Raw genomic sequence first — 22,693 nt, 5'->3', positions numbered from 1 at the left:
TTGAGGAAAAAACTCCTCTTTGACATATTTTTGACAGTGGACCTTTGACCATAGAGGCTAGAGCTGAAAAAACCCTCCTGGTTAAGTGTTTACTTTTGTCTCTTTTCAGGACAGATATTACGAATTCGTAACATGGATTATATCTGACGAAACTTAAATGGCTGGCTACGATTGTTTTCGATTTCTTCGACTAATAATTTTTGGTTTTGTCCTAATGTCCTATAGTTTCAAGTGAGGTTTTATATTTTAAAGGTCATACGTTGTCTTAAGCAGTTGAAGGCTTGAGGCATCACAAAATTAAGAATATGGTGTGGTTTCTGATTTAATCCTCTGATTGCACAGGATTTGAAAGGAAAAGTGGTTCTTCTGGATTTCTGGACCTACTGTTGTATAAACTGTATGCATGTGTTACCGGACCTAGAGTTTCTTGAGAAAAAGTATAAAGATATGCCAGTAAGATTCTGTCTTCACCATATAGCTTCTTATATTCTGCTAGGCTATATTAAATAAATACTCTTTTCTTCTAATGACTCCAAGCGAATTTCGGTCACTTGACAGTATTCACTCCCTGTGAATTTATATTGGATGTATTCTTTCTTATTTAATCTCATGTATGGTAAAATACTATGCGGCAGATCTTATAATGAAGTGTAGTAAATTTTGACATGGCTTTTATGTGGTGTAAACAGGATTTTCCCATTATGCTTGAAGTTACAGATGACTTAAATCACATACATTGTTATATGTTAATTGAACAATGAAATAGACGGCAGATGTATAGATTACCAACACTATTACCTCCCTTACTTCACCATCTGAATCTAGAATTTCTGTGAATCATATTTTCGTGGCATTTGAAAGATAAACAACTCTTGAATTACCTAATACGTAATGACCTAGATTCTAGGAGTGTCGGCAACGTTCTCAATTCCTTCCTGGGTTCGTATATAACTTATATTAGCACTAGCTATTTTCTCCTATAGTCCTCAGCTTTTACCTAGCCGGAAGTTGCAGTTTTCAGACTTCCCCTCTGGCAGATGCGATGCCATAAAATGTACTGTGTGTTGAAAAATAATAGGTGAAGATGTCATAAAATGTACCATGTGTCCAAAAATAATGATGATAATAGTTAAAAGATGTTAAACACATTAGGAGAATACCACTTGAAAGATTAAACAGTAATTTACCAAAAGGTACCACACAACAACTAGAAATTGTTTGATGTCTTTAATCTTGAAATGATAACCAAAAGATCAGGGATCACGTTTATTGGTAAATCTTAACACGTACTATGAGAAATACAACACATCTCAAAACAAAACAAATTAATCATTTAAAATTTTTAGTTATTACTGATTTTATCCCTAAAGAATGTGAGTGAATATAATATATTTATCTATCAATATCATATTTTAGCATTAATTAAACTAAATTATATATTATATCTAATTTGTATTCACTTGCCTCTTGCTAGTTCTTTTTTTTTTTTTTAAAAAAAAAGTAAAAAAACATCACACATTTACAAATTTTATTTCTTCCTACTAATTGTTAGCTTCTGAGCAAGGTTCTAAAATTCGCTGGGCGCTAGTCGGGCGGTAGATCAGCGCGTAGCGCCTAGAATGTCTGAACGGGGACTAGGCGCTGCTAGGCGTTTTCCACGGATTAAGCAGAAATTGAAGTAGTAATATGACATTATCTATTTTATTATGCAGTTAATACACACACCCCCATATGTCCATACAAATCGATTTCTCCTTCCTGGTTCGAAAGTTAGGGCAACAAAAAATAAAATTGAAAGATGAAGTTGAAGTCTGGTGTTAGGGCAAGCCAACAAATAGGTTTTCTTGTTGGACGTTATAAAACTGGGTGTGTTTAAAGCCCAACACAAAAAATATATAGGTTTAAAAGTTTAAAAAAACTACCTTCGAGTTTTTTTTTTAAGCCTGAACTAAAAGCCTTCCTGGACGCCTATGGCCTTCTGGACCAATTAGTCAGCGCCTAGGGGCGCCTAGGCTCCAATGGCGCCTAGGCTGGCTGATTAGCACTTTTTTATTGCGGTCGGCTGGTGCCTAGGCGCTAGTGGCGCCTAGGCTGGCTGATTAGCACTTTTTTTTTAGTGTGGTTGGCTGGTGCCTAGCGCCTAGGCCGATTTTTAGAACACTACTTCTGATTCGAATCTCCTAAAATAAATGGTTAAAAATTAATTATTATTATCTTTGATGTCTAACAATATTAAATCCAAAGACAAAATAAAATACATATATCCTTTGTCTAGTATTGTGACCCCTAATTTGGGATTCAATTTTGGCCTAAAGTTTTCTAAGCCCAGTTTTTCACCTCTAATGGAAGATTGAAAATAGAGGATAGAAAAGGTGAACATATGGTTCAAGTATGGATTTAGATCATCTTAGGTGTATCAAGGGCATCTATTTAGTGTTTGAGATTAGATTATGGCTAGGAATAATGTTGAAGATGTCGGGATTAGGATAGATAAATAAATAAATATATCATGCATTTTTTAGTTAATTGATTTGATATAAAAAATCATTATAGCCTTATCCATGGGAGTTTATTTCTAGGAGTTATCCGGCTTTTCACCAGTCAGTGAGGGCTCTGGTAAAAAGGGGTAACAAGATTAGGTTTGGGGGGGACAGGTGGTTGGGGATTCATCTTTTCAGGATCTTTATCCAACTTTATTTCAGATTTCTACGCCTCATAATAACCCTATTTCCTATTTTATTCATTTTGACACTTATTCCAGTTCCTCCTTTCTTTGTTTGGATCCTCACTTCCGTCGGGATTTGAGGGATGAGGAAGTGAATGTTTTGAGGGAATTACTAGGGTTTGGGATTCCTCAAAAGATTTTTTCAGTTAAATACTTAAATCTTTCCATGAGCCTTTTTTTTCGGACAATATTTTTCCCTCTTTTCTTCTTTATTATCATGTCTTTTGGAAAGCACGGATCCCATCCAAGGTTCAAGTGTTCAAGTGGATTGTAGTGTTGGAAAACTTACCAACTAGATGATGCAAAGAGGTGGCCCACTGGTCTCTTTGCCCAAATTGGTGTGTTATGTTGGCAAAAGGTGGAGACTCAAGATTACATTTTTATTCATTGCCATTTTACGAGCTACCTTTGGTTCAAAGCATTGCAGGAGTTGGGTCTGGTTTGGGTAGCTCCGAGATCAACGAGAGATTTATTTGCAGCAGATCTTGGATGTGACCTTGGTGGGAGGGGTAGAAATTTTTGAATGGTGGTAGTTCATTGTATTTGTTGGTCAGTTTGGTTGGAGAGGAATAGGAGGATTTTTGACAATCTAGAAGAATAGCTTGAAGAATGTTGGGACAAGATTAAGTTTTAGGCCCCTAGCTGGATTGGTAAGCATAAGGAGTTTAAGATATTTTCGGGATCAGATTCAGTTAGGGACTGGAGTCTTATTTGCTGTTAATATCATAATATGATCCGGGTTTTTGCTTTGTTTTGGGCAGACCACTTGTTCGTCTTTTGTAATCAATAGTTTTAATAAATATAATATCGTTTCTATAAAAATATTCATACGATTTTCTGATAGTGATATACATATATATGATTTTGGAAGGAGTAAACAAGTCAGGATTGATGTATTCACAGTTTAAATACAAAAAGCAATAAAATTTAGTCCTAACAATGTGTTGATTTGATTAGAAATAGAATCATATATAACAAGGAAATGCATGTTTTAAACTTTCCTGAACTTGGTGCAAAAAATTATGCCCTGTGCTTTGCTACAGCTGTATATGGTGGGATTGATGTATTCACAGTTTAACTGATAAATTTCATGTTATTTTGTACATTCCAGTTGTGTGATTAGTGGTTATTTATAGTTTGTTGTTGTAGGAGTGCATTCTGCAAAGTTTGATAATGAGAAAGACTTAGAGGCCATTCGAAATGCTGTTTTGCGCTATGGAATCACTCATCCAGTAAGTATTTCTATTTGGATGTCCCTTGAATCATTTTAGCCATACATTTTGTGGTGTGCGCTCAGTATATGCTTTATGAAAGTTGGTCAAGTGTCCCAGAAACAACCAAATTTATTAAGCTTCATCTATTTTCTTGTGATTTTTGCTGAGAAATATAGGATTTTTTTTTTAAATCTAGGAAACAACTTTTTCTATTCAATTTTTTGCATGGCCTCGAGGGCTCTTGGATCTTTGAAATAGGAAATTTTTTTTATATCCTTTGTGATCAGTCCTTAAGATTTCGAAATCATGGATACAACCCTTGCAACAAGTGGCTCATTGGAGGCAGCACCCTTGTTGGAGGAGACATTACAATTGAAAATATAAAATTGGGGAATTATAGAATATTCAAGCAACTTAAATGGTCATTGGAAAAATTTATGGAAGTTGCCATTGACTAGCATGTTTTTGAAGATAAGTTGGCAAACTCAATCATATACTCAGAATAATACTTGAAAGGATTATAAATGTCAGTTAAATTGAACATGACTTCTATGGTGATATGTACCTGTAGATCCATGGTATAGAGATGATTGATATTGTCATGTTGTTTAACACTACCAAAGATATATCGGTTTGTGATCTCTCTCAGGTTTATGAAAATTAAAGCCCGTCACTTCCATCAAACAAGGAACTCAATAATCAATGACGAAATAAATCCCATCTTTTACAAATCCCATGACAAGGTGAACGATTTTCATTGCATCCAAATCATGTGTAGTGATGATGCAACTCTCTTCAAAAGGTTATCGAAAAGAAAAGGATTTTCTAAAATATTCTTGGTTTGAATTTTGATAGTTTATGGAAAACACTAATTACCCCTACTAGAAGAGCTGTCAAAATGTGGCGCTTGGCTTGTTGTATAATTAAAATATTTGAGTTGCATCGTTATTATCAGCTGTTGTTTTAGTGAAACGACAAGTGTTCGGTCTTATAATTGGTATCAGATCCAAGATTACATACTCGATTTCCACGAATGGAAAGATAGTGCAAATATTGGTAAAGGAAAGGCTGGGAAAAAATAATTGCCCTGGCAACAAGAGTAATCTAAACATGACATTTGAACTGCTATAAAATTTAAAAGATTGAAGTTGCACCATTACCATCAACTATAGTATTCGATCCTACCCAGTCAGCGTACAAGTGCTTAGAAAAAAAGGATGTAATCACCTCAAACAAAAATAATGCTATTATCTTTGATGAGGACAGAAGAACTGTCGCAATTGGGAGCACAAGATCAAATGGTAATCAAAATCATCAAACTGAACGAGGAATATTTCGTCTGTCTATTGTTACAAGTGGCTAGATGCTAGAAAAAAAATGCTAGAAACTCCATGTGAAACTTCTTGAGAATGAAAAATCAAAACGTCGAGACCTTGATCGTTTGGCTATATGCAACAAAAGATTGAAGATAGTTTTCCAGCATGGTCAAGAGCTACGGAAGAGACTGAAAATTGGCGGTCATTCATAAATTGACAACAAAAGCAACCATTCATGAATTGAGTCTTAAAAATTACAGGAAACTTTGTATTTTTTTAAATATATGTTATTGTCTTATCTAATAATATAAACAAAAAGTAGAAAGAAATTTTTTAAAAACTATAATTTATTTTTTATAATCTATAACAAAACTTATACATAATGAAAGTTCTCAAACAAAAATTTCTTTAAGAATTCTCAGTATCAAATTCTGATGATTAGAAGAAAAGTATAGTGTTGATATTCGATTACCTAAATCACTGCTTAGTGGGGGATTAACTGAATGAAATGATGAACAAAGAATTCTAATCGTATATATAGACGTCAATACATGGTTATGAAAAGTGAAGTCACTTCATCTTTGAAATTTGTTGGGCTAATATAATAGAATGAATATTGTTTTGAGTATGTATTTGGAGCAATACTATGTAGGAAAAATAGCATATATCACCCCTGTGAAATCCCGGGTTTGCTGATAACCCCCTGTGAAATTTTTTTGAGCTAAAAATCTCCTGTGTTTTCGGATATGTAGCACACACACCCCAACTCAATTTTTAGTCAAATAAATAATCAAAATGGCGAAATGACCCCTACATAAATAAAATCGATCTCTGTCATTGTTAATAACTCTGTCACCGATATCTCTCATTTTTCTTCCCTTTCTCTCAGCCAAACCCTAACCTATGAACTTATCTTCACTGTTGCTGAACTTTCGATCGGACATCTCCCATGGTCAATTGATTGCTCATCTTCGAGATTTGTATTTCGTAACTTCATCTGGTAAGTTTTCCTTGGACATGGCATTGAAGCCGATGGCTGCCCACTTCCCATCTAAGACGATGGCTGCCCACTTCCCATCTCAGAATTCACCTCACCGGAGTCTCTAACAAAACCACGTACACTTTTCGGGACATACCAACGGAAATACCCACATTTCTGAAAAGAGCAACAATAATACAGTCGTCCTTTGGATGGTTTTTCAGTTTGGGCAACTCTAATATCAGCCCTAACATTGCACTAACACCATGGAGTTTGAGCATACCTTACATCAACCTTTGATTCCATCTTCCATCCAAGTGAGATATGCCACAAGAGAAGAATAGATGAGATGAAAGAGACGAGATACAATACATTCACATATATCAGTCATTTAAGGGTATTTTAGACCTTTTATATAAAAAAACTTCAATATTTGCATCTCATAGCGCGTGAACTACAAACCATAGCAGGAAGGGTGCGCGTGCTACCGATCCGGAAACACAGGGAGTTTTTAGCTTAAAAAATTTCACAGGGCGTTATCAGCGAACCCGGGATTTCAGAGGAGTGATATATACAATTTTCCCTATTATGTATATATTAAAAAAATTTGGAGCCCCTTAGAGTATGGATCCAGAATCGACCAACTCACAAGACTCATCTCACGTACAGGCCTGAGTACCCTTTCAGGTAAATGTGAATTCAAATATACAAACAGAAAGCTTTCTTAGCTAATGGGTGGTCAAAATGAATGACTCTTTGTACAAAAAGGGCTGGTAAGATAAATGTGGTTAAGAGAAATCGTTTTCTCCACTGAAAGAGCGGTTAAGAAAAAATACTCTCTTCTATTGGGAGGATTGATGAATCAAAAATACATTGATCATCGATCCATCATTATTGTTTACTATACGATAGGTTTCATTACAAAATCATTTGAGTACATTCCAACCCTAATAAAATATAAATATGACATATGTCAACCGGTCCTTCGCGACTAAACTCTCTTAATCTCTAAGTTCCTCATCCTGTAGTGCTAAGCCTTATACCTCACCTGCCGACCACATGAATAACGAACTGTGGCCGAGAACACAAAAATAACTACAACTCACAGAAGAAATATAACAAGATGTAAATATCATGATCGACATGGTGGTTTGCCAATTTCTTGGGAAATATTTTATGCATTAGCAATTGTGGCCTTTCGTGGAATGTCATCAAATTGTAGCCACATTGCAGCATTGGATCATTGTGGGAAGAGCATGCAAGGCCCCTTACGATGCAACCATGTTCATGAAATATTTCTTGATCTATGATATTTACTAGGAACATAACCATGTTCACATAACATATCTCCCAGTCTATAATATTACAAAGGATGTTATGTTCCTTGCCCACACCATAGCTACTAAACATGTATCCCAGTGTATGAAATTAGGTAGGATGTTGTGTTTCTTGTGCACTTGAAATCTCAACATAGGATATTACATCTCAAACCAGACTCCATTGATGTTGGTTCTCTGCACTATGGTGTTATGTTGACATAAAATGCCACAATGATCTTAGAAATATGAAAAATTAAAATGGAATAAGATATTTAGGTAGTGTTTGGGATAGCTTCTAGGAAACGCTTCTCAGCTTTTCTTTCACAAAATTAGTGCTTCCTACAAGCTCTCTCAAACACTTAGTGGAGAGTATGTCCCTTTCAGTGGTAAATTAGAATCTAAATGAGGGAAGAGAATAATTCTCATTGACTGAATTAAGCGTACAAGTTACACCCTAATATAGGAAATACCTAATATAGGAAATAACAAAAATTTAAATATCAAATCCTATCTAATCCTTATTTAAACATTGAATGAATATCTTATCCAATCTATTTAAATCTTCAACACTCCCCCTCAAGCTTGGTTGTAGATGTTTGTCATGCTGAGCTTGGACTTCAATTCTTCAAAGTTTGGTTGATGGAGGGCTTTGTCAAGATATTGGCCAGTTGCATGTGAGAGGGAACATAATCAACTACCTTTTTCTCAATCTTTTTGGTTATGAAATGTTTGTCTATTTCCGCATGCTTGGTTCGGTCATGGTGGACTGGATTCTTGGCAATTTTTAATCCAGCTTGGTTGTCACACATCAAATCTATTGGATGTTTGTCTCCCATTTCAGTTCATTGAGCAGCATTTAAGCCAAAAGCCTTCACAAATTCCATTGGATAAGGCACGGAATTCAGCTTCTGCACTACTTCGAGCGACAACTGGTTGTTTCTGGCTTCTCCATGTCACTAGATTACCCCATACAAACGAGCAGTATCCAGATGTAGAGCGTTTATCAACAGGACAACCTGCCCAATCAGCATCACTGTAGACTCTAATATTTCCTTATGTAGTCTTCCTAAAGAGCAACCCTTTTCTAGATGTTCCCTTCAGGTATCACAACACTCGATATACAGCTTCCATGTGTTCTTCAGTGGGTTTAGTCATGAGCTGACTGACTACACTCACAATGTATCCAATGTCAGGCCGGGTGTGTGATAAATAGATCAGTTTACCAACCAATCGCTGGTATCTTCCTTTGTCAACAAGTGTTCGATCTCCATTCATCCTTATTTTCACGTATTGGATCCACTGGGGTATCCACTGGTTTGCACCCTATCATTTCTGTCTCTTTTAGACTTTAGTAGGTCTAGAACATACTTTCTTTGCGAAATTGAGATTCCATGATACCCAAAAGATATTTAAGATGTCCCAGATTTTTCATTTCAAACTTCTTTGAGAGGGCACCTTTTACTCGGGTCATTTATGCTTTATGATCTCCTGTGAGGACGATGTCATCAACATAGACAATCAGAGCAATGATCATTCCCTCAATGTGTTTGACAAATAGAGTGTGATCTTACTAACACTGTAGGTATCCTTTTTTTGTCAACACATTTGTAAACCGATAAACCAAGCCCGAGGTGACTGTTTAAGGCCATACAAAGAATTCTTCAACCTGCATACTTTGTTTCTCACAGCTTCTGTCACAAATTCTGAGGGAATATCCATGTACACCTCTTCCTCCAACTCCCCATTGAGGAATGCATTTTTAACATCTAGTTGGAATAATGGTCAGTCAAGGTTGACAACAATTGATAGGAGCACCCTAACTCTGTTGAGCCTTGCAACAGGAGCAAACGTCTCTTGGTAATCAATTCCATACGACTGAGTGTATCCTTTTGCAACTAGTCGTGCTTTGTATCGTTCAATGCTTCCATCAGCCTTATATTTCACTGTGAATATCCATTTGGAGGAGTTGATTGGGAGTTAGGTTGTGTTACATGATCTGTTTCTGGAGTAACATAGATTGGGTCTACAAATTACATGAGTTCCCAATTTGGAGATTTGTTGGTGATACTCTCCCCCTGAATGGAAAAATTGGGGTAAAAAGGTTCGTTTTCGAAGATTGTGACTAGGGCTGGGGAAAAATACCGAAATGCCGTCATACCGCCTTTACCGTACTGAAAAAAAAACCGTATATACCGAAAATTTCGGTGCGGTATCATAACGGAATTCGGTACGGTATCGGTATGGATTTATGCCATACCGAAATTTCAGCATACCGACATGTCGGTGTATCCGTATCGAAAATTTCGGTACGGTATGCGCGGTATACCGTACCGAACCACCCCTAATCGTGACATGTAGAGAGTGATATAATTTGCGGGTGACTGGAGGGTAGCATTTGTAGCCCTTTTGGTTAGGCAAATACCCTAAGAAAATGCATTTGATGGCCCTTGGATCGAGTTAACCACGATGATGGAAATGAACATGAACGAAGGTGGAACACCCAAAGATTTTCAGTGGAATAGAGTTAAGCAGATGTATATTGAGGAAGGATTCCACGAGACACTCGATAGGTGTTTTGTAGTTGAGGACACGAGAGGGCATGCGATTAATGAGATATGTAGTGGGCTAGGGACTTTGTACGAGAATAGAAGAGAGCGGGTAACCTCTAGGAGGTGACGATTTTTGCGTTCAGATACCCCATTTTGTTGAGGGGTGTCGACAAATGAACTTTGGTGTACAATGCCATGAGAGGTCAGATAAGTACTTAACACTGAATTAAAATAATCTTGGGCTCGATCACTCTGCAGAACTTGCATTTTGGCTGAAAACTGTGTCTGAATCATTGAATGAATAAGCTGGAACAGTGAAGTGGTTTCAGACTTATCCTTCATGAGGAATACCCACGACACTCGAGTATGATCATCTACAAATAAAAGGAACCAATGAGCACCCGTGACATTTTTTTTATTTTTGATAGCCCCCAAATGTCACCGTGAATAAGTGAGAAAGGTGTTGATGGTTTGTATGGTTGCGTTTTAAAGGTGCTACGTATGTGTTTGGAAACTTGACAAATTTCACACTGAATTAAACTTGGTAATTTATTATTAAAGATAAATGGAAACAGTTTGGCAAGGTACAGAAAGTTCGGATGACCTAATCTATAATGTCATAAAAGAATATCATTTTCTTTATTGGAATGGAAAACAGAACAGGAATTAGGAAGAGCTAGGCTTGGAATATTCTTAGGCCCATTCTTAAAGTTAGGACAGCACATAGTTCAGCACTGCCAATCGTCTTCCACAAATTCAGTTCCCGGAAAAAACAAGAATCCACAGAGAATTTAGCAGTGCAATGGATATCGGCATTAATTTTGCTAATAGACAGCAAATTGCATGCTAGATCAGGAACAAAGATCACAACTTGTAAACAAATATCATGTGAGATATATACAGAGCCAATACCAAATACCCTTGAACTAGATCCATTAGAAATACGCACAGACCGAGAATCCCTACAAGGATTGTATGAACTAAAAAGTGAAAAATTTCCCATCATGTGATCAGAGGCGCCCGAGTCAACAATCCACGTAGAGTTCAAATCCTGTTTGGAGAAAAATGTAAGAGAGAAGTCACCTTGAGGGACTGTTGTACCAGCACTAATAAGTGAGGACATTTGGGCAGAATTCTGGCTGAACGACGCTGAAGAACATCCAACTGTGCTTGATGAAAGGTTGTTGTGGCAGCAGAGACAGAATCTGAAGCAGCAGCATTGACCCGTCTTTTTCTTGCTGGTTTCCAGTCCACTAGCTTTCCATGAATGCACCAGCAAGTGTCCAACGTGTGATTGGGTTTCTTTCATTTCTCACGCCAAGGCCTGCCATTCCGCATATTCTGATTAGGAACAGGGGAAGAAATGGGCGAATTGCGAACAGCATGGTCGGAAATGGTCGAGAATGAGGGCCGAATGTAAGCAAGAGAAGAACCTTCTACTGAAGGAGAATGAGAGGAGCCCAACATCAACTTCCGCCGGTTTTCCTCATGGCGGACCTCGAAGAAAGCCACGAGAAGCCCCGACAATGGTTTTATGGCCAAGATGCGGGCACGAACTTCATCAAGTGATGGATGGAGGCCTTGAAGGAACTTAAACACTCATTTGGTTTCCACTATTTTTCTGAATCGTGGTTCATCAATCGTGCACTTCCATTCATGTGTCTCAAATATATCCAGGTGCTGCCAAAGTTTGGTGAGGGCATTGAAGTATGTCGTAACATTGTCATCACCCTGTCGTATTTCATGAACCAAACTTTCCACACCAAATAATTCAGATGAGTTGTCGCGGGCTGAATATGTATCATGGACTGCATCCCATATCTCCTTGGTAGAGGGGTATAGTAAGAAATTCTCAGCAATTTCGGGGACCATAGAATTAATTAGCCACGACATAAGCATGTTGTTGTCAACATTCCAAGCCTTGAATTTGCCATCCCTAGAAGCTGGACGCTTGGATGAACCAGATAAGAGATCTTCCTTGCCCTTGCCGCATATAAACATCATGACGGACTGGGACCATTGGAGATAATTCTGACCATTGAGTTTGTGGCATGTAATGGAGTGAATTGGTGAAAAATCAGGCATGCTTGGTGGCTGTTTATTAGATTCAGAGGAAGAAGCCATGTAGTCGTAGACGTATTTGGTCATGGCTAGGGTTTACCCTGAAAGTCTGATACCATGTGGTAAAGTAGAATCTATATGAGGGAAGAGAATAATTAAGCGTACAAGTTACCCTAATATATACAAGGAAATAACAGAAATTTAAATATCAAATCTTATCTAATCATTATTTAAACATTGAATGAATATCTTATCCAATCTATTTAAATCTTCAACACTTTCGTTTCTTTTCCATAAACTCAATCTCACTTCTCTTAATATAATTATTATTATAATTCAAATTTCCTTACTATCCAAATTCCAATTTGTTATTATATTCAACACAACACAACGCAATGCGATGTACATTAAGGATTTTTAAATTCTTGCATAGTATAAGCAAAATTGATTATCAAATAAAATTTCAAACAGTTCAAACTAATACAATAATTTTTTCATTAACAAAACCATCTATTGTTAATTCCTCAAGCCACTTTAAAAAATGCACGCTCTTAATACTTTGGTAAACGTTGGAAACAATACCAAACATACCATTATTTTTTTGATGAGTTTCAATTCCTATTTATTTGTCTCATACCAAGCCAAATGTCGTTTATGTTGGAAGTTTTGCTTTTCATGCATAATTATGAAGAATCATGTCTCTTCGCTAAAATACCACTCAAGATTTTATTAAGTTTGAAGCGATCACTTAATAGAGGAATATAGTTTTTTTTTTCTTTGATAAGAAACGATAATATATTATATATGTGAGAAATAATTACAAAAGGCGGACAAGAGATCCGCAACCGACAAAAGAGACTTCGCTCCACCAATATACACTAGCATAGTAAAATAAAATCATCTTCATGCTAGCATAGAAGATGAGCTATGGGTGATTGGCATTCAGAATCTATGAGTTATTATGGTTTAATAAATGGAACAATCCAATTGATGTTTATTGTGATAGTTAGTTGTTAATTAAGCAGAAAACCATGTACATTATGATTGAACAAAACATGCTGAGATTGGCAGGTACTAAATGAAAGAGAAGGTTTAGAGTGATATGATTTGTACTTACTCCGGCTTACCGGTGATCTAGGTGAAGACAAGTACATGTTAAAATTTGTACTTGAACCTAACTCACCCAAAAGCTAGGTCAAGGGGGGGATTTTCTTTGTCTATATATTAAACTCCCAAGATATTTATCTAACCGATGTGGGACACAACTAACATACCAACACACCCCTCTCACACCTAGGAATGAAAAGAACTGGAGCGTGGAGACATTAACGGGTGGCCAAATTATGGGCAGTCCAACACATAATGGTTGAACTTGGGATCTGATACCATGTTAAAATTTGGACTTGGACCTAACTCACCCCAAAAGCTAGCTCAAGGGGAGATGATTGTGTTTGTCTATGTATTAAACTCCCAATATATTTACCCAACCGATGTGAGACACAAGGCTAGTTAGCTGGAAGAAAGCATTCCTATGAAGAGGAGGCAGACTCACGCTGATATCGGCGGTCATGAGTGCCATTCCCTTGTATTATATGTCGCTGTTTAGGATCCCACGCGGTGTTGCAGAGGACATGGAGAAAATTATGAGGAACTTTTTGTGGGATGGATCGGACGGGGAGACCCATTGTCATCTGGTAGGCTGGGATAAAGTTTGTAGACCAAAAGATAGAGGAGGCCTGGGAATAGGCAATCTGTGCCTTCGGAACAAGGCTTTGCTAGGTAAATGGTGGTGGCGATTTCGACGGAGGGGGACACTTTTTGGAAGAGACTTACAGCGAGCAAATACGGAGTTCAAGATAACGGTTGGGATGCGGGGTTGGCTAGACACAACACTTTTAGAAGTCCGTGGAAATTCATATCGAGGACGTATCTGGCTTTCAGTCACTCTGTGAGCGCAGTGTTTTTAGGGGGGGACAGATTTAGATTTTGGGAAGATTGCTAGGTGGGGAATTCTAGTTTTAAGGATCTATTTCCTAACCTTTTTCAGATATCTAGGGAGCACAATAGACATATTTCTTTTTTTCTTTGTCGAGATTCATCTTATTCCTCTAACTCTCTTTCTTGGAACTTGCATTTTCGACGCGATTTGAGGGATGATGAATTGGCCAGCTAAGTAACTTGCTGGAAGTTTTAAGGGGGGTAAACTTAGTAGAGGGCGTGGAGGATGTGAGGAAATGGGTGTGGGACAACTTAGGTATATTTTCGGTAAAGTCTTTCTTCGAGTCTTTCTTTCCAGAGGAGCGATTCCCTAGTTTCTCTCTTTTTAACCCAATCTGGAAAGCTCATATTCCGACGAAGGTTCAGGTTTTCTCATGGACAGCTGCGTTGGGAAGATTACCTACCTGCGATTTGATTCAAAAGAGGCTCCCGAATATCTCCCTTAGCCCGAACTGGTGTGTGCTATGCAAACAGGGGGGAGAGACTCGGGATCATATGGTTATTCACTGCCCCTTTTCTGGTTCCTTGTGGAACCTAGCTCTCAATGAATTGGGATTATCTTGGGTAATCCCGAAATCAACAAAAAACTTGTATGCTACTGATTTTGGAGGGCGGCTTGGAGAGAGAGGGAGAGTCTTTTGGTTAATAGTGGTTCATTGCGTGTGTTGGTCATTATGGCTGAAAAGGAAGCGGTGAAAGAACTTTGGGACAAGATCAAATTGAGAGTATCCATTTGGGCCCACAAGGGTTCAAATTTTCAATCTTTGGCGATGTTAGACTTGTATAGGGATTGGAAATTGGCTTTGATTTAGAATGATAACTGTCTTTGTTTGCTTTGGAAACTAGTTTGCTTTTGTGGACCACTGGTCCACTGTTTGTATTCCAAGTAACTTCATATTATCAATAATATTATAGTTTCTTATCAAAAAAAAACTTGGATTTCTTATTATGAAACAATATTTTCCCTCCCAAATTGCTGGGGTTCATCCACAGTCAATGGGTTGTTTGTGTTTGCATGTTGCAATCTATGGTAGTGCATAGTAAGATGAAGTCAACATTGATATCCTTGTTTTTTCTACCTTTCTCTACTAATGAGCCCCAAAAACATATGCAGTAGGAAACATGTCTCTCGCATCTCCATGATAAACATTTATTCACTCAAATTGGAGCACACTGGCATTATCTAATGTTTTTGAGCATGAAAGTTTGATATATGCCTTAATTGTCACACATTATATATTCTTCGGTCATGTTATTAAACTTCTTAATTTGGTCGAATGTGGCATACCCAACATATATGCATTGATGTGTGAGATTTGTTTGTCTGTGTTTCCTATTTTCTCTGTTAGCCCTAAAATCTACTGAACTATTCATGATAATAAATCACTTTGAATTTCTACTATCCAGGTTGTCAATGATGGTGATATGTATTTATGGCGGGAGCTAGGTGTGAATTCATGGCCTACGTTTGCTCTTGTTGATCCTAATGGCAAGCTTATTGCACAAATAACAGGTGAAGGTCGCCGAAAGGTACTAATTGTTCCAGTATTTTCCACTTTGTTTCATCAGTTCCTTTGATACTTGCGGGTAAAATGCCTATTATTTTCACAATATTACTTCGTTAGCAAGGAATGAGTATACATAGTTAAAAAAATTTAATTACCTTTAATGCTCTAACACTACATCCATGTGTTGTGAAGAGGATGATCAAGAGAGAAGTATGGATGGCAAAAAAAATATTTTATTATTTTGTGGAGCTTTTAGTTTGATTTGTTTCCTTGCAAGATTTAGGTATTTTTGTCAACAGATATCTCTTATAGACTCTAATTTCGATACAACATCTAAACCTTGAGCAGAGGAGAGAGCAAAAAAGTGTTTTAACTATCAACATCACCACTATGAAAACAAATACATTGACCTATTTGAAATCTTTTCGAGTCAATATGTGAAGTATCCAATAATTAATTAGAAGTCATTAATTGAATGTAAGAAGTTGGCTGGTCAAATCTGGGAAAAATCTAATCGGGTTGTTTAGTGGCTTAGTAACCTGTATTGCAATGTCGTTACAGCAGTTTGATTTTCCTGTTCTCATTAGTCATGTCTCCTTCGATCATGCCCCTCCTTTTTCCTTTTGCTCCTTCTTGCCATAATACCATTTGTGGAATAATGACTTATTGATCATGACCCATTTCAAGAGCAAACTTTTGCGGTGACTGGTTGAGACATAAATGTTATGTGTTGACGATGAGTGCTCATGGTAACTGTTGGAGACAATAAGAAGCCTCTATTTGTTTTTTCATACTTGCAGTTAGGAGTGTCTATTTTCTATATCTTTGTTGGAAGAAATTCTTTTTTTTTCTCTTGAGAGAATTTTTCAGTTGTAAGGTGGTGTTTGTTTTTATATATTGTTCAGCATTATTTAAATTTCATTAGTGAGAACTTAACTCTACACGATTACTTGATTTCATTTAATTCATCTAATCCAATCATGACACGAAGATTATAGGTTCTACAAGTCTCTGTCCTTTCTGTGTTCTCATTTTTTAAAATTTATATGGACTTGTAATAATTACTGCTAATTTAATTGGTTTAACTTGGGTTATTCTTTTAGCATTACTTCCTGTCCAAATGAAAATTTATCGCTTTTCAAGTGAGGGCACTCTACAAATGCTACTCAAAAACAAATATATTTTTATTTGTTTGGTGGTCTTCTTGTTGTGTTTCTTAATGAGCAATTTCGGAAAAAGAATTCCTCTACTTTCTTCCATATCAACTAGTCTCTTTAAACACTCGATACCTTTTGTAATGTGACCTTTAAATGAAAAATTATGATGTAATTTCTTTGTAGTTTTTTTTCCTAGGATCTTGATGATTTGGTCAAGGCAGCACTAACATATTATGGTACGAAGAAGATCTTGGACAACACACCTGTCCCCTTGAATTTGGAGAAAAACAATGATCCTCGCTTGTTGACTTCCCCATTAAAATTTCCGGGTAAACTGGAGGTTGATATCCTCAACAATCGACTGTTCATTTCTGACAGCAACCACAACCGCATTGTTAGCTCTCTCTCTATCTCTCTCCACACACACGCACAACCACCCAGCTGCACTTCACGCACACATATTAGATCATTCTTGCTGTTCGAAAGTAGGATATACCATGTAGTGGCATTTGTTTGAATATGATGATCCCTATTTGACTTGGTTAAGATTAGGCTTTCATATTTGCATACATATGTGTGTGTATGTGTTACTATTTTGTAAACTCTTAGAGAGCGATAGAAATATCCATTGGATACATTTTGTTATCTTCAATTTGTATACTCAAATTTTTCTCTGTGATGTTTTTGACCAGTTTGGAGTTTTTCCTTGTAAATCTTCAATGAATTATTTTATAATTTTTTTATATTTTTCACACTTATCTTTACAGTATTACTGACAGAGTGTGTCAGTCTTATGATAAGATTGACAGCTTTTCAAAATGTTGATCCTTTCCAGGATGTGAGAGGGCTGGATTATATGCAAATTTTAGCATGTTTAGCTTGCACTTTTTTAAACATTTTTTCTGTCCGTTGCTCCTCCTACTCCTTCCTTTTGTTTTTTTATTTTGCGGTAAATGTCAGATGCATTTTTAATGTTTATAACTATTATCGTCTTGTAATAAGTTCAGGTTGTTACCGATCTTGATGGGAATTTCAAAATGCAAATCGGATGCACCGGTGAAGAGGGTCTTCGTGATGGTACTTTTGATGATGCTATGTTCAACCGCCCACAGGTCATGGTTTTTCTGCCTCTTTTCGGAGTGTATTTTAGTGTATGGAACAGTTGATAGTTCGATTTCCCTGCATTCTAGAAGAAATTATTGATGTGCATTTGTTTGCATAGGGTCTTGCTTATAATGCCAAAAAAAATCTCCTCTATGTAGCTGACACTGAAAATCATGCTTTGAGGTAACAGTGGTCCTGACATTTAATTTGCTGTGCTTATCGTTAGATGTTCATCTTGTTTTTAATAGTTTTGCAAGAGGAATTTTAAATTTTAAGCCACAAGGAAATGATTTGTCATTTTGTTTTCCTGATTTCTGCCATTTTATTGAGTCTCCATTGCATTTTATGAGCTCGGTGTGAGAATTAAAATTTCTTTTTCATCTAACTTGTGTTAATTTGCATCAAAATCTTGAGGGAGGGATTGAACAAGGAGTTCACATCATCTTGTTTATTGTGAATTGGTGAGAAAGTATAACTAAACTGTATATTTCTGCAAAGACCAGCACTATGATCCCGACTTATCGAAGGTGGGTGGGGTTGGAGTTGGGCGAAGGTTATTCTTAAAAATTTTACCAGTCCAATGTTTAACCAAACATATGGTGCAGAAGGTGTTTGAATCAAACAAGTTCAGAAAAATATGGAGTATGCCAGTGAACTGATTAATGGAATAACTTCACTCCTGTCCACAATTCATTGTTCTCTTCCTTATCCAGCATTTCTCCTTCCTCGGACTATAAGAGATGAGCACAAAAGGTGCACTTATGTTGAAAGAGTAAATTTGCCTTTCCTTTTTGCTCAACCAAATCTCAATACCTTTAAAACTCTTTACAAAATCAACCATTTGTTTTTCAGGAACGTTAGGAAATAAACTCAAGCTGTCCACGTAATTTTAACATGATCGGGCGCTAATTATACATCACAGTTATGCCATTGTACTTGGAATCACTTATATAAGGTGGTATTTGTGGTATGCTAAGTTTGTCATTTTCTTACATATTATACTTTTACAACTGTAGGGTGGTTGATTTTGTCGGTGAGAATGTGCAAACACTTGCTGGAAATGGAACAAAGGGTTCTGACTACAAAGGGGGAGGATCAGGAATCACTCAGGTGAGATTTCTTTAGACTTTTTATGAACTGTATACCTTGTATGATGTAACAGAAGCATAAACTGAAAATGGATCAACCTGTTGATTCACATAGAATGCCTAGAAATTCTCGAAAATAATGAAAGTGATTGGTATACAGGAGTGGAATAAAGTTGGAATTAAATCAACTTTGAAATGAAATAAGAATAAGAATGGAATGGTAGATTTATTCCATTCAAATGATTGATACCAGAAAAATAAAACAGGAATGAAATGAAATTATTTTAATTATCAAATAGTTTCGTCACTAAAATTCAAAATAATTGCTACCCAAAAACGTTTATTATAATTATTATTTAAAATAATAAAAATTATTACTACTAATACTTTATTAATCATTATAAAATTATCGTTATAGTAAAACTAATATAACTATTAATATAGTTTAGTAATTATTATTATTAAATTTTTATTTATTAAAATAACTCTCTTTCAATTAAATATTATCTCTTCTATTATATTAAGTGTGAGGCCACACCAACGTTGTTTTTAATTTTTTTAATGATTTAATATTTTTTTATTTTCTAAAATTATTTAATAAAAAAACGGAATGTACATGAACGCAAAAAAGAACCGTACAAGCACGCAACGCGTGTATGAAAAAACGCAATGTATAAGTACGCAATGCGTGCAATTCTGTACTAATGATAATAATTACTTAACAATTATTTTATTATATTATACATTTTTTCTATTATTAAGTAATTATTATATCATTACGTGAATATTAAGTTATTATTGTATTTATTTTAATTATTAATATTATCATAATTATTTAATTATCATCATTTTATATTTATAATGGATATGTTTGATAATATTATCATTGTCATGATTATTATTTTAGGTATTTTATTAAGCTAAATGAGAGAGATTTTATGAATGTAGAAAAATTAGGAGTGAGAATGACCATATCCATCAAATATGGATGGAATGGCTATTACCGTGATTATATACTATATGGTAATGGTCATTCTCATTCCCAGGCCATACCAAACATGGGTGTAGGGAATGAGAGAATGCTTATTCCATTTCATTCCTACCCCATTCCCTCTTAATGGTCATGCCTTTACAATGATATTTATTTGCTCGTAAATTGTCTTATAGTCCAAAGCTATCTCCGTATTTGTAAAATGCACTTAAATCATCAAAACCTGGAAACATTTTCAAAATCAGAAAGCACGTCATTAACGAACTTGATAGATACTATCATGCCTAAGGAGTAAGGAGATCAAATCGGAATCGAATTTCGATTTTTTTAGGCCGATTTATTACCGAAACAAGATTTTACCCAAAATTTAAAAGAATGCGGATTTGAAGGCCTAAATGAGCTATTAGCCCAAAAATGATTGGGCTCATGGCAGAGACATGAGTTTTGTTCGTCGGCTCGTTTACAATCAAAGTAGCCTACTTTTTTTTTGTCCAACCCGACGTCGCCCAAAATCCGCTGATTTGGATACGTGTCTTGTTTGGCTTTGGGATTATCCCGATGTGGCAAAAAAGCATCCTGCATTGTATCATTGTAGATAGGGAACTGCATTTGAATTTCATAACCCTCGTGCAGTTGGTAAAACCGATTGCCGTTTGGATTTCATACAGTTTTTTTTAAAAAAGTGTTTTTTTAAGCTATTTTTTTTGCTTTTGAAAAAACTCTAAATTTAACTTAAAAAAGTATTTTTTTAAGCACTTAAATGACCATCCAGACACCTTATAAACTAAAAAAACACTTTTTTTAAAAAAAAGTGTTTTTCTGGTTTGGCTTTTGATACCAAACGGGGCCTGAGTCACCTTGTGAATTGAATAACTGTTAGCGTATGGTACCCATTTTGTTTCTGTCTGGATGAAAGAGCTCTCGGCATGACAAATTTGGGGAAAAATTATTATGGAAATTCCTTGAGGTTTGTGGTGGCAGCGGAGGGAACAGGGAAGGACCAACCGATCATGTGGTGCCATAATACATATGCATGTTTCGTTCTGTTAGGCTCACAAATTAAGCAAGTGGCAGTTGTATGTAATATCTACTCGACTGCGGTGTGGTTTTTTCCTTATTTAGGGTTTCCATATAATCTATGGATAATATCACTTCTAATTTCTGTTGTTTATCACATATTGATTAACATTGGTAGAAGAGATGCATCTTAGTATCCTCTCATGATATGTCAGCTACTCAACTCTCCCTGGGATGTCTGCTTTGATCCTGTAAGTGATATTGTTTACATAGCAATGGCTGGCCAACATCAAATCTGGAAACATAATACATTGGACAGAACTACCACAGCTTTTAGTGGTGATGGCTATGAAAGAAATTTGAATGGTTTCAGGTATTCTGTGTTTCAATTTTCTTGTGTCTACAAGTCACTTATGACCAATCATATGGTATCTACAAAGACAGGTGCATGCTGCACGTTGTTGTTTGTTTACGTACTTCATCAGGGTAGGATAAGATCATGTATGAATTCTGTTATGTTGTTTCTTGTTCCTGTTGAATGTTGAAGTTATAAGTAACTTAATATTAACATAGTTGTGTGTTTATGGTTAAACAAAGAATTGATACTACTAAAATTATTGCTAATTCAGTTTATATGTCTCAGTTTTGGTCGAGTTCTATGCGAAAAAGAAATATAGCAAAAGTAGCAATTTTCCAAAACCAACTGTGCGATTCTATTTCTTTATGTTTTGTTTTTCAATCCAACTTGCATTTTTATTCAAACATTTTCAAATTGTGCCATAACTATGTGCAAGTAACTTGGCTTCCCTGATTTGAAGTAATTGTAATGGTCATATGCATGTAATTTATTCCTCTGAATAGCAATGATCAATCAGGCTTATGAATGGATGTGTGCAAACGTACTTGGATGATGGGCTATTTTCACCTTACCATATATTTGCAACTCATAATGTGAATTAGGATTGAAATTCACAACTCTTCAAAATTTTGTCAAACTATGGCTTTATATAGAACCTTGGAGTGGTAAGGATTATCGTACACTGTTGTTTTGTTTTTAGCCTTCTAAGGAGGTTCTTCAAAATCATTCTATATTTTTTCTATAGCCATTTTTAATTTCTTTATCTTTTGGGAACTTCCAATTTTATGTTGAGACAGTTCTCGAAGCACTTCATTTGCGCAACCTTCTGGTATCTCGTTGGCACCTGGTATGCCAAATTAAAAAAGAAAAATATTTCTTCCTTATCTTGTATGATGCCATTATTTCCTATTTATGTGTTATATTTTCATGTTTACTTGAACAGATTTAAAGGAAGCATACATTGCTGATAGTGAGAGTAGCTCCATTCGAGCACTTGATCTGCGAACCGGAGGATCAAGATTACTAGCTGGTGGTGATCCAATGTTCTCGGACAATTTATTCAAGGTACTTCTCCCGTAAAAATTTTTTGCCGCCTTTGAACTACTGGGACATCCAACATAGATCGCAACATGGGTGTTGTGCATTTGCAGTTCGGGGACCATGATGGGATAGGATCCCAAGTACTTCTTCAACATCCGCTAGGTGTTTCTTGTGGAAATGGTCAAATTTATCTAGCAGATTCTTACAATCATAAGGTACTTCCTAATTGCTAGTTAACATCATTATGAAAATATGGAGGAGAAAATAA

At 36.1% G+C, this 22,693-nt stretch overlaps 1 protein-coding gene across 3 annotated transcripts in view; it reads left to right on the top strand.

The window, feature by feature from the left end:
* LOC140860315 (protein SUPPRESSOR OF QUENCHING 1, chloroplastic-like) overlaps positions 1-22,693 on the top strand; it is a 44,257-nt gene that overhangs the window by 13,727 nt on the left and 7,837 nt on the right. For all 3 annotated transcript variants that reach the window (XM_073263272.1, XM_073263271.1, XM_073263273.1), the window contains exons 13-23: positions 343-453; positions 3,862-3,957; positions 15,569-15,691; positions 17,023-17,220; positions 17,834-17,938; positions 18,049-18,113; positions 18,947-19,040; positions 21,242-21,399; positions 22,182-22,231; positions 22,328-22,449; positions 22,536-22,640. In XM_073263272.1, the coding sequence (XP_073119373.1) occupies positions 343-453; positions 3,862-3,957; positions 15,569-15,691; positions 17,023-17,220; positions 17,834-17,938; positions 18,049-18,113; positions 18,947-19,040; positions 21,242-21,399; positions 22,182-22,231; positions 22,328-22,449; positions 22,536-22,640 (1,227 nt within the window). The remainder of the gene's footprint in view (positions 1-342; positions 454-3,861; positions 3,958-15,568; positions 15,692-17,022; positions 17,221-17,833; positions 17,939-18,048; positions 18,114-18,946; positions 19,041-21,241; positions 21,400-22,181; positions 22,232-22,327; positions 22,450-22,535; positions 22,641-22,693) is intronic.

The sequence above is a fragment of the Henckelia pumila genome, chromosome 4 (genome assembly GCF_033568475.1).
Source record: "Henckelia pumila isolate YLH828 chromosome 4, ASM3356847v2, whole genome shotgun sequence".
In the NCBI taxonomy this organism is placed as follows: Eukaryota; Viridiplantae; Streptophyta; class Magnoliopsida; order Lamiales; family Gesneriaceae; genus Henckelia; species Henckelia pumila.
The sequence above is the reverse complement of the archived record's forward strand: the minus strand, read 5'-3'. Positions and strand labels throughout refer to the sequence as shown.